Below are 12500 nucleotides of genomic sequence, written 5' to 3'. Positions count from 1 at the left end.
CTGAAGACATTAGAGAGCTTTACACAGACCCTCAGCTGATCTTATAATATACTAAATATAATGATCATGATGTTTAATCTACTTGAGAGATACATAATATGACATTTAGAGAGTCCCTCCTCTCTAGCCTGCTGACCTTTCAACTCTGTCCTGGGGTCCTCTGAGGAAATGGGAGTTCATAACTTCCCAAAATTCATAAACCGAAACTTGGTTTCAAAAAATGGTTGCACTAAATCTAAACCAACATCCTACAGTGGAATAGATCCTGTTACGCCAGTCAGACAGTGTGTGATTTCCTGGTAGTTATGTTGTTTGTGTCATATCCTGGTAGTTACATTGGTTGGTAGTGGAGCTGAACTTCACACGACCCCACCTCTCCTAGGACAGTCCCACCCTTAATGACCTCATAAAGCCGAGACGAACCTCGACCAGCCCGGTTGCTTCATAAACTCCACCACACACCCACACAGCTTTTTAACAGTTTACCGTAACAACCCCTCCCTCGTTAAAGTCTGGACTCTAGAGTCTTCGGCTTGTTCAGCATTGCAGCCGACTGGGCAGCCAGACTGCCGACTAACTGAGCTACAAATCACCTTGCATCATAAAGAACTACTCATTATGATTTGTCAATCAGTCAGTCACAATGCATCTAGGATTGGATGCTCTCCAACACTGCCATTGCATTAGCTCCAAACAGCCTGTCACTTGGTTTGCTGTGGCCAGTATGTCCACCAAGCAAATCAAATCAAATCAAATCAAATTTATTTATATAGCCCTTCGTACATCAGCTGATATCTCAAAGTGCTGTACAGAAAGCAAGCACTCCTTTCACCTGTTCTCAATCCAATATGGCCGCCAAGCACTCCTTTCACCTGTTCTCAATCCAATATGGCCACCAAGCACTCCTTTCACCTGTTCTCAATCCAATATGGCCGCCAAGCACTCCTTTCACCTGTTCTCAATCCAATATGGCCGCCAAGCACTCCTTTCACCTGTTCTCAATCCAATATGGCCGCCAAGCACTCCTTTCACCTGTTCTCAATCCAATATGGCCACCAAGCACTCCTTTCACCTGTTCTCAATCCAATATGGCCACCAAGCACTCCTTTCACCTGTTCTCAATCCAATATGGCCGCCAAGCACTCCTTTCACCTGTTCTCAATCCAATATGGCCGCCAAGCACTCCTTTCACCTGTTCTCAATCCAATATGGCCGCCAAGCACTCCTTTCACCTGTTCTCAATCCAATATGGCCGCCAAGCACTCCTTTCACCTGTTCTCAATCCAATATGGCCACCAAGCACTCCTTTCACCTGTTCTCAATCCAATATGGCCACCAAGCACTCCTTTCACCTGTTCTCAATCCAATATGGCCACCCAGCACTCCTTTCACCTGTTCTCAATCCAATATGGCCACCCAGCACTCCTTTCACCTGTTCTCAATCCAATATGGCCACCAAGCACTCCTTTCACCTGTTCTCAATCCAATATGGCCACCAAGCACTCATTTCACCTGTTCTCAATCCAATATGGCCACCAAGCACTCCTTTCATCTGTTCTCAATCCAATATGGCCACCCAGCACTCCTTTCACCTGTTCTCAATCCAATATGGCCACCCAGCACTCCTTTCACCTGTTCTCAATCCAATATGGCCACCAAGCACTCCTTTCACCTGTTCTCAATCCAATATGGCCACCAAGCACTCATTTCACCTGTTCTCAATCCAATATGGCCACCAAGCACTCCTTTCACCTGTTCTCAATCCAATATGGCCACCAAGCACTCATTTCACCTGTTCTCAATCCAATATGGCCGCCAAGCACTCCTTTCACCTGTTCTCAATCCAATATGGCCACCAAGCACTCCTTTCACATGTTCTCAATCCAATATGGCCACCAAGCACTCCTTTCACATGTTCTCAATCCAATATGGCCACCAAGCACTCCTTTCACATGTTCTCAATCCAATATGGCCACCAAGCACTCCTTTCACATGTTCTCAATCCAATATGGCCGCCAAGCACTCCTTTCACCTGTTCTCAATCCAATATGGCCGCCAAGCACTCCTTTCACCTGTTCTCAATCCAATATGGCCGCCAAGCACTCCTTTCACCTGTTCTCAATCCAATATGGCCGCCAAGCACTCCTTTCACATGTTCTTAATCCAATATGGCCGCCAAGCACTCCTTTCACCTGTTCTCAATCCAATATGGCCACCAAGCACTCCTTTCACCTGTTCTCAATCCAATATGGCCGCCAAGCACTCCTTTCACCTGTTCTCAATCCAATATGGCCACCAAGCACTCCTTTCACCTGTTCTCAATCCAATATGGCCGCCAAGCACTCCTTTCACATGTTCTCAATCCAATATGACCACCAAGCACTCCTTTCACCTGTTCTCAATCCAATATCTTTTTCCCTCAGCACTTGAACAAGAAGTACAACACAGACGTTCCTCTGGTCCTGATGAACTCCTTCAACACGGATGAAGACACCAAGAAGATCCTTCAGAAATACACACACCACCGTGTCAAGATACACACCTTCAACCAGAGCAGGTAACACACGCACCACAGTATGTCTCATATCTTGCTTGATCAGAATATATGAGACATACTGGACATAAAACTGGAAACCCTGTCTGTAGCGGTAATGAATGGACTCTAAAGACTCAAAGGAAAAATCCACCCAAAACCACTAATTCCTCTAATTGACAGTGTTAAATAACACTAACATGTGAGTATGTGTGAGAAAAGTAGCTAAAATTGTGAGTATTTAAATATTTAATTTTGCCGTTATAATAAGGTTGGTAGCAACATGGAAAATCATTGTGGAAATCTGTTGCAGTTCAAATCAACTACAAAGTCCACAATGCAACGCTCTCTCTATGGGCTGGCTGGCTAGCTAGCGAGGAAACTTAGCTACACACAATAATACCAAAGACAATATTAGCATGTAGAGTAGATAGTTAGCTGTAAAATTGCCTAAATAAACGGCACTATCAATTGTGACACATCACCTGGAATCAGTCCTATGTAGCAACATTGACTTTTTTATTTTATTTACATTGGATAAAAGTAGAGACTGGGCTAGAAAATGGTATATCATACTACTACCAATACAGACATTGTCATTGCTCTAGGTTCAATGTTAGGCTAGCTAACATTAGGCTATAACTAGCAATGCAAATGGATTTCTGATTCAAATAATATTACTGCACAGATTACGCACGTAACGTTAGATAGCGAGCCAGCATGCTAACGTTCACTAGTTAGCAAACAGTACGCTTTAACTTGCAATGAAAACAACTTTCTGACAAAATTAGAAACTTAGAATATCTGAAATTGTAGCTGAACTCTTCACGGTATACACTAATGAACTCTAAACGGTATACACTAATGAACTCTTCACGGTATACACTAATGAACTCTTCACGGTATACACTAATGAACTCTTCACGGTATACACTAATGAACTCTTCACGGTATACACTAATGAACTCTTCACGGTATACACTAATGAACTCTTCACGGTATACACTAATGAACTCTTCACGGTATACACTAATGAACTCTTCACGGTATACACTAATGAACTCTTCACGGTATACACTAATGAACTCTTCACGGTATACACTAATGAACTCTAAACGGTATACACTAATGAACTCTTCACGGTATACACTAATGAACTCTTCACGGTAGACACTAATGAACTCTTCACGGTATACACTAATGAACTCTTCACGGTATACACTAATGAACTCTTCACGGTATACACTAATGAACTCTAAACGGTATACACTAATGAACTCTTCACGGTAGACCGGAACCATTTAACTCAGTTTTGTTTGTAGCTATATCTTGTTTGTCAGCGTTGTGTCAAGTTCTGCCTGCTTCAACACCAATAACTCAGATACACGTGAAAACAGGAATTGACCCGGAGAATCCATAGAACATCCCTCAGAGATGCACAAAAACAATATAACTTTCAACATGGGTGAACCTTTCCTTTTAAGCAGTGGACTGTCTGTTGAATTGGACTGTAGACTAAAAGGCTTGTAGTGTTAATATTTGATCAGCCTCCTCATGAAGGCTTTACCTCAAAAGCTCCTATGCCTTTGGAATACAATCAAACACAAAGTGAGGATTGGAGTGTGTCAAAAAGCCTGGTCAGATGACAACTTAATTCTCTTTTAATGAGGCCCCTTCCCTCTCCTCTCCTCCCCCTTCCTTCCTTCCCTCTCCTCTCCTCCCCCTTCCTTCCCTCTCCTCTCCTCCCCCTTCCTTCCTTCCCTCTCCTCTCCTCCCCCTTCCTTCCTTCCTTCCCTCTCCCCTCTCCTCCCCCTTCCTTCCTTCCCTCTCCCTCTCCTCCCCCTTCCTTCCTTCCCTCTCCTCCTCCTCCCCCTTCCTTCCCTCTCCTCTCCTCCCCCCCTTCCCCTCCCTCTCCTCTCCTCCCCCTTCCTTCCTTCCCTCTCTCCTCTCCTCCCCCTTCCTTCCTTCCCTCTCCTCTCCTCCCCCTTCCTTCCTTCCCTCTCCTCTCCTCCCCCCCCTTCCTTCCCTCCTCCCCCTTCCTTCCTTCCCTCCTCTCCTCCCCCTTCCTTCCTTCCCTCTCCTCTCCTCCCCCTTCCTTCCTTCCCTCTCCCTCTCCTCCCCTTCCTTCCTTCCCTCCTCTCCCCCTTCCTTCCTTCCCTCTCCTCTCCTCCCCCTTCCTTCCTTCCCTCTCCTCCTCCCTCCCCCCCTTCCTCCCTCTCCTCTCCTCCCCCTCCTCCCTCTCCCCTTCCTTCCTTCCCCTCTCCTCCTTCCTTCCTTCCCTCCCTCCTCCCCCTTCCTTCCTCCTCTCCTCCCCCTTCCTTCCTTCCCCTCTCCTCTCCTCCCCCTTCCTTCCTTCCCCTCCTCTCCTTCCTTCCTCTCCCTCTCCTTCCTTCCTTCCCTCTCCTCCTCCCCCTTCCTTCCTTCCCTCTCCCTCTCCTCCCCTTCCTTCCTTCCCTCTCCTCTCCCCCCTTCCTTCCTCCCTCTCCCTCCTCCCCCTTCCTTCCCTTCCTCTCCTCTCCTCTCCTCCCCCTTCCTTCCTTCCCTCCTCCCCCTTCCTCTCCTCCCCCTTCCTTCCTTCCTTCTCCTCTCCTCCCCCTCCTCCCCTCCTCCCCCTTCCTTCCCTCTCCTCTCCTCCCCCTTCCTTCCTTCCCCTCCTCTCCTCCCCCTCCTCTTCCTCCTCTCCTCCCCCTTCCTTCCCTCCCTCCTCCCCCTTCCCTCCTCCTCTCTCTCCTCCCCCTTCCTTCCTCTCCTCTCCTCCCCCTTCCTTCCTTCCCTCTCCTCTCCTCCCCCTTCCTTCCTTCCCTCTCCTCTCCTCCCCCTTCCTTCCCTCCTCCCCCCTCTCCTCTCCTCTCCTTCCTTCCTTCCCTCCTCCCCTTCCTCCTCTCCTCCCCCTTCCTTCCTTCCCTCTCCTCTCCTCCCCCTTCCTTCCTTCCCTCTCCTCTCCTCCCTTCCTTCCTTCCTTCCCTCTCCTCTCCTTCCCCCTTCCTTCCCTTCCCCCTTCCTTCCTCCCTCTCTCCTCCCCCTTCCTTCCTTCCCTCTCCTCTCCTCCCCCTTCCTTCCTTCCCTCTCCTCTCCTCCCCCTTCCCTTCCTCTCTCCCTCCCCTTCCTTCCTTCCCTCCTCTCCTTCCTTCCTCCCTTCCCTCCTCCCCTTCTCCTCCCCTTCCTTCCTTCCCTCCCTCCTCTCCTCCCCTCTCCTCTCCTCCCCCTTCCCTTCCCTCTCCTTCCCTCTCCTCCTCTCCCTCCCCTTCCTTCCTTCCTCCTCTCCCCCTCCTTCCTTCCCCTCCTCTCCTCCCCCTTCCTTCCTTCTCTCCCTCCTCCCCCTTCCTTCCTTCCCTCTCCTCTCCCCCCCTTCCTTCCTTCCCTCTCCTCTCCTCCTTCCTTCCCCCTCCTCTCCTCCCCTTCCCTCTTCCTAATAATCCCTATCCTTTCCCCCTTCCTTACAGTCTTCCCTCTCCTCCCTCCCCCTCCTTCCTTCAAGCGCCTGCTCCCCCCTTCCTTCAGAAGGACCTTCCCTCTCCCTCCTCCCCCTTCCTTCCTTCCCTCTCCTCTCCTCCCCCTTCCTTCCTTCCCTCTCCTCCTCCCCCTTCCTTCCTTCCCTCTCCTCCTTCCTTCCTTCCTTCTCTCCTCTCCTCCCCTTCCTTCCTTCCCTCTCCTCTCCTCCCCTTCCTTCCTCCCTCCCTCCTCCTCTCCCTCCCCCTTCCCTTCCTTCCCCTCCTCCTCTCCCTTCCTTCCTTCCCCTCTCCTCTCCTCCCCCTTCCTTCCTTCCCTCTCCTCTCCTCCCCCTTCTCCCTTCCTTCCCTCCTCCTCCTCCTTCCCCCTTCCCTCCTCCTTCCCCTTCCTCTCCTCTCCTCCTCCTCCCCCTTCCTTCCCCTCCTCCTCCCCCTTCCTTCCTTCCCTCTCCTCTCCTCCCCTTCCTTCCTTCCCTCTCCTTCCTCCCCCTTCCTTCCTTCCCTCTCCTCTCCTCCCCCTTCCTTCCCTCCCCTCCTCCTCCCCCTTCCTTCCTTCTCCTCTCCTCCCCTTCCTTCCTCCCTCTCCTCCCCTTCCTTCCTTCCCTCTCCTCCTCCTCCCCTTCCTTCCTTCCCTCTCCTCCTCCTCCCCCTTCCTTCCTTCCCTCCTCCCCCTTCCTTCCTTCCCTCTCCTCTCCTCCCCCTTCCTTCCCCTCCTCTCCCCCTTCCTTCCTTCCCTCTCCTCTCCTCCCCCTTCCTTCCTTCCCTCTCCTCTCCTCCCCTTCCTTCCTTCCCTCCTCCTTCCTCCTCCCCTTCCTTCCTTCCTCTCCCTCCTCCCCCCCTTCCTTCCTTCCTCCCCTCCTTCCTCCTCCCTCCTCCCCTTCCTTCCTTCCCTCTCCCTCCTCCCCCTTCCTTCCTTCCTCTCCCTCCTTCCTTCCTTCCCTCTCCTCTCCCTCCTTCCTTCCTTCCCTCTCCTCTCCTCCCCTTCTTCCTTCCTTCCCTCTCCTCTCCCCTTCCTTCCTTCCTTCCCTCCTCTTCCCCTTCCTTCCTTCCTCTCTCTCCCCCCTTCCTTCCTTCCCTCTCCTCTCCTCCCCCCCTTCCTTCCTTCCCTCTCCTCTCCTCCCCCCCTTCCTTCCTTCCCTCCTTCCTCCTTCTCCCCCTCCTCCTTCCTTCCTTCCCTCTCCTCTCCTCCCCCTTCCTTCCTTCCTCTCTCCTCTCCTCCCCTTCCTTCCCTCTCCTCTCCTCCCCCCCTTCCTTCCCTCTCCTCCCCCTTCCTTCCTTCCCTCTCCTCTCCTCCCCCTCTCCTCTTCTCTTCTCTCATCTGAGCCCTCTTATCCATGCCAGAACTGTCTTCCTTCCCCCTTCTCTCTCCTCCCCCTTCCCTCTTCTTATAATAATAATAATAATATATGCCATTTAGCAGACGCTTTTATCCAAAGCGACTTACAGTCATGTGTGCATACATTCTACGTATGGGTGGTCCCGGGGATCGAACCCACTACCCTGGCGTTACAAGCGCCATGCTCTACCAACTGAGCTACAGAAGGACCTTCCCTCCCCTTCCTTCCTCCCCTTCCTCTCCTCCCCTTCCCTCCTTCCTCTCCTCCCCCTTCCTTCCTTCCCTCTCCTCTCCTCCCCCTTCCTTCCTTTCCCTCTCCTCTCCTCCCCCTTCCTTCCTTCCCCTCCTCTCCTCTCCCTCTCCTTCCCCTTCCTTCCTTCCCTCTCCTCTCCTCCCCCTTCCTTCCTTCCTCTCCTCCCCTCCTCCCCCTTCCTTCCTTCCTTCCCCTCCCTCCTCCTCCCCCCTTCCTTCCTTCTCTCCTCTCCTCCCCCCCCTTCCTTCTCCCTTCCCCCTTCCTTCCTCCTCTCCTCCCTTCCTTCCTTCCTCTCCTCTCCTCCCCTCCTTCCTTCCCCCTTCCCCTTCCTTCCCTCTCCTCTCCTCCCCCTTCCTTCCTTCTCTCTCCTCTCCTTCCCCTCTCCTTCCTTCCTTCCTTCCCTCTCCTCTCCTCCCCCCCTTCCTTCCTTCCCTCTCCTCCTCCTCCCCCTTCCTTCCTTCCCTCTCCTCTCCTCCCCCTTCCTTCCTTCCCTCTCCTCTCTCCTCCCCCTTCCTTCCTTCTCTCTCCTCTCCTCCTTCCTTCCTTCCTTCCCTCTCCTCTCCTCTCCCCTTCCTTCCCTTCCCTCCTTCTCCTCTCCTCCCCTTCCTTCCTTCCCTCTCCTCTCCTCCCCCTTCCCCCCTTCCTCTCCTCTCCTCCTCTCCCCTTCCTTCCTTCCCCTCTCCTCTCCTCCCCCTTCCTTCCTTCCTTCCTTCCTCTCCTCTCCTCTCCTCCCCCTTCCTTCCTTCCTTCCCTTCCTTCCCTTCCCTTCTCCTCTCTCTCCTCCCCCCCTCTCCTCCCCCCCCTTCCTTCCCTCCTCCTCTCCTCCTTCCTTCCTTCCTTCCTCTCCTCCCCCTTCCTTCCCTCTCCTCTCCCCTCCTTTCCCCTCCCTTCCTTCCTTCCCTCTCCTCTCTGTTCTTCCCCTCCTCTGTTCCTTCCCCTCCTCTTCCTTCCCCCTCCCTCTCCTCCCCCTTCCCTCTCCTCTCCCCTCCTCCCTCTCCTCTTCCTCTTCTCTTCTCTCATCTGAGCCCTCTTATCCATGCCAGAACTGTCTTCCTTCCCCTTCTCTCTCCTCCCCCTTCCCTCTTCTTATAATAATAATAATAATATATGCCATTTAGCAGACGCTTTTATCCAAAGCGACTTACAGTCATGTGTGCATACATTCTACATATGGGTGGTCCCGGGGATCGAACCCACTACCCTGGCGTTACAAGCGCCATGCTCTACCAACTGAGCTACAGAAGGACCTTCCCTCTCCTCTCCTCTCCTCCCCCTTCCCTCTCCTCCCCCTTCCCTCTCCTCTCCTCCCCCTTCCCACTCCTCCCCTTCCCTCTCCTCTCCTCCCCCTTCCCTCTCCTCTCCTCCCCTTCCCTCTCTTCTCCTTTCCCTCCTCCCCTTCCCCTCCTCTCCTCCCCCTTCCCTCTCTCCTCCCCCTTCCCTCTCCTCTCCTTTCCTCTCCTCCCCCTTCCCTCTCCTTCCCTTCCCACTCCTCTCCTCCCCTTCCCTCTCTTCTCCTCCCCTTCCCACTCCTCCCCTCCCCTTCCCTCTCCTCTCCTGACCACTCCCTCTCCTCTACTTCCCCTTCCCTCTCCTCCCCTTCCTTCTCCTCCCCTCCCCCTCCCTACCCCTGTATTAATAAAGAGTCCCTCCTGCCCTCTGTCCCAGGTACCCCTGTATTAATAAAGAGTCCCTCCTGCCCTCTGTCCCAGGTACCCCTGTATTAATAAAGAGTCCCTCCTGCCCTCTGTCCCAGGTACCCCTGTATTAATAAAGAGTCCCTCCTGCCCTCTGTCCCAGGTACCCCCGTATTAATAAAGAGTCCCTCCTGCCCTCTGTCCCAGGTACCCCTGTATTAATAAAGAGTCCCTCCTGCCCTCTGTCCCAGGTACCCCTGTATTAATAAAGAGTCCCTCCTGCCCTCTGTCCCAGGTACCCCTGTATTAATAAAGAGCCCCTCCTGCCCTCTGTCCCAGGTACCCCTGTATTAATAAAGAGTCCCTCCTGCCCTCTGTCCCAGGTACCCCTGTATTAATAAAGAGCCCCTCCTGCCCTCTGTCCCAGGTACCCTGTATTAATAAAGAGTCCCTCCTGCCCTCTGTCCCAGGTACCCCGTATTAATAAAGAGTCCCTCCTGCCCTCTGTCCCAGGTACCCCTGTATTAATAAAGAGCCCCTCCTGCCCTCTGTCCCAGGTACCCCTGTATTAATAAAGAGTCCCTCCTGCCCTCTGTCCCAGGTACCCCTGTATTAATAAAGAGTCCCTCCTGCCCTCTGTCCCAGGTACCCCTGTATTAATAAAGAGTCCCTCCTGCCCTCTGTCCCAGGTACCCCTGTATTAATAAAGAGTCCCTCCTGCCCTCTGTCCCAGGTACCCCTGTATTAATAAAGAGTCCCTCCTGCCCTCTGTCCCAGGTACCCCTGTATTAATAAAGAGTCCCTCCTGCCCTCTGTCCCAGGTACCCCTGTATTAATAAAGAGTCCCTCCTGCCCTCTGTCCCAGGTACCCCTGTATTAATAAAGATCCCTCCTGCCCTCTGTCCCAGGTACCCCTGTATTAATAAAGTCCCTCCTGCCCTCTGTCCCAGGTACCCCTGTATTAATAAAGAGTCCCTCCTGCCCTCTGTCCCAGGTACCCCTGTATTAATAAAGAGTCCCTCCTGCCCTCTGTCCCAGGTACCCCCGTATTAATAAAGAGTCCCTCCTGCCCTCTGTCCCAGGTACCCCTGTATTAATAAAGAGTCCCTCCTGCCCTCTGTCCCAGGTACCCCTGTATTAATAAAGAGTCCCTCCTGCCCTCTGTCCCAGGTACCCCCGTATTAATAAAGAGTCCCTCCTGCCCTCTGTCCCAGGTACCCCCGTATTAATAAAGAGTCCCTCCTGCCTCCTGCCCTCTGTCCCAGGTACCCCTGTATTAATAAAGAGTCCCTCCTGCCCTCTGTCCCAGGTACCCCCGTATTAATAAAGAGTCCCTCCTGCCTCCTGCCCTCTGTCCCAGGTACCCCCGTATTAATAAAGAGTCCCTCCTGCCCTCTGTCCCAGGTACCCCCGTATTAATAAAGAGTCCCTCCTGCCCTCTGTCCCAGGTACCCCTGTATTAATAAAGAGTCCCTCCTGCCCTCTGTCCCAGGTACCCCCGTATTAATAAAGAGTCCCTCCTGCCCTCTGTCCCAGGTACCCCCGTATTAATAAAGAGTCCCTCCTGCCCTCTGTCCCAGGTACCCCTGTATTAATAAAGAGTCCCTCCTGCCCTCTGTCCCAGGTACCCCCGTATTAATAAAGAGTCCCTCCTGCCCTCTGTCCCAGGTACCCCTGTATTAATAAAGAGTCCCTCCTGCCCTCTGTCCCAGGTACCCCTGTATTAATAAAGAGTCCCTCCTGCCCTCTGTCCCAGGTACCCCTGTATTAATAAAGAGTCCCTCCTGCCCTCTGTCCCAGGTACCCCTGTATTAATAAAGAGTCCCTCCTGCCCTCTGTCCCAGGTACCCCCGTATTAATAAAGAGTCTCTCCTGCCCTCTGTCCCAGGTACCCCTGTATTAATAAAGAGTCCCTCCTGCCCTCTGTCCCAGGTACCCCTGTATTAATAAAGAGCCCCTCCTGCCCTCTGTCCCAGGTACCCCTGTATTAATAAAGAGTCCCTCCTGCCCTCTGTCCCAGGTACCCCCGTATTAATAAAGAGTCCCTCCTGCCCTCTGTCCCAGGTACCCCTGTATTAATAAAGATCCCCTCCTGCCCTCTGTCCCAGGTACCCCTGTATTAATAAAGAGTCCCTCCTGCCCTCTGTCCCAGGTACCCCTGTATTAATAAAGAGTCCCTCCTGCCCTCTGTCCCAGGTACCCCTGTATTAATAAAGAGTCCCTCCTGCCCTCTGTCCCAGGTACCCCCGTATTAATAAAGAGTCCCTCCTGCCCTCTGTCCCAGGTACCCCCGTATTAATAAAGAGTCCCTCCTGCCTCCTGCCCTCTGTCCCAGGTACCCCCGTATTAATAAAGAGTCCCTCCTGCCCTCTGTCCCAGGTACCCCTGTATTAATAAAGAGTCCCTCCTGCCCTCTGTCCCAGGTACCCCTGTATTAATAAAGAGTCCCTCCTGCCCTCTGTCCCAGGTACCCCCGTATTAATAAAGAGTCCCTCCTGCCCTCTGTCCCAGGTACCCCTGTATTAATAAAGAGCCCCTCCTGCCCTCTGTCCCAGGTACCCCCGTATTAATAAAGAGTCCCTCCTGCCCTCTGTCCCAGGTACCTCCGTATTAATAAAGAGTCCCTCCTGCCCTCTGTCCCAGGTACCCCCGTATTAATAAAGAGTCCCTCCTGCCCTCTGTCCCAGGTACCCCCGTATTAATAAAGAGTCCCTCCTGCCCTCTGTCCCAGATACCCCCGTATTAATAAAGAGTCCCTCCTGCCCTCTGTCCCAGGTACCCCTGTATTAATAAAGAGTCCCTCCTACCCTCTGTCCCAGGTACCCCCGTATTAATAAAGAGTCCCTCCTGCCTGTGGCCACAGACATTGGTATGACGGGTGAGAACGCTGACGTGTGGTATCCTCCTGGCCACGGGGACATCTACGCCAGCTTCTACAACTCTGGTCTGCTGGATCAGCTCATCACAGAGGGCAAGGTACACACACACACACACACACACACACACACACACACACACACACACACACACACACACACACACACACACACACACACACACACACACACACACACACACACACACACACACACACACACACACACACACAGAGGCAAGGTTACACACACACAGGTTACACACACACACACACACACACACACACACACACACACACACACACACACACACACACACACACACACACACACACACACACACACACACACACACACAGAGGCAAGGTTACACACACACACACACACACACACACACACACACACACACACACAGAGGC

At 52.8% G+C, this 12500-nt stretch overlaps 1 protein-coding gene across 1 annotated transcript in view; it reads left to right on the top strand.

The window, feature by feature from the left end:
* Window positions 1–12500, top strand: part of LOC124020080 (UTP--glucose-1-phosphate uridylyltransferase-like) — a gene marked incomplete at its 5' end in the record, with an annotated part of 70307 nt that overhangs the window by 34383 nt on the left and 23424 nt on the right. The window contains 2 exons of the mRNA XM_046335490.1: window positions 2424–2557; window positions 12025–12181. Coding sequence (XP_046191446.1) covers window positions 2424–2557; window positions 12025–12181 — 291 coding nt within the window. The remainder of the gene's footprint in view (window positions 1–2423; window positions 2558–12024; window positions 12182–12500) is intronic.

This window comes from Oncorhynchus gorbuscha, unplaced genomic scaffold (assembly GCF_021184085.1).
Source record: "Oncorhynchus gorbuscha isolate QuinsamMale2020 ecotype Even-year unplaced genomic scaffold, OgorEven_v1.0 Un_scaffold_761, whole genome shotgun sequence".
NCBI classification, from domain to species: domain Eukaryota; kingdom Metazoa; phylum Chordata; class Actinopteri; order Salmoniformes; family Salmonidae; genus Oncorhynchus; species Oncorhynchus gorbuscha.
Note: the sequence above shows the minus strand (reverse complement) of the source record. Positions and strands in the feature narration are given on the sequence as shown.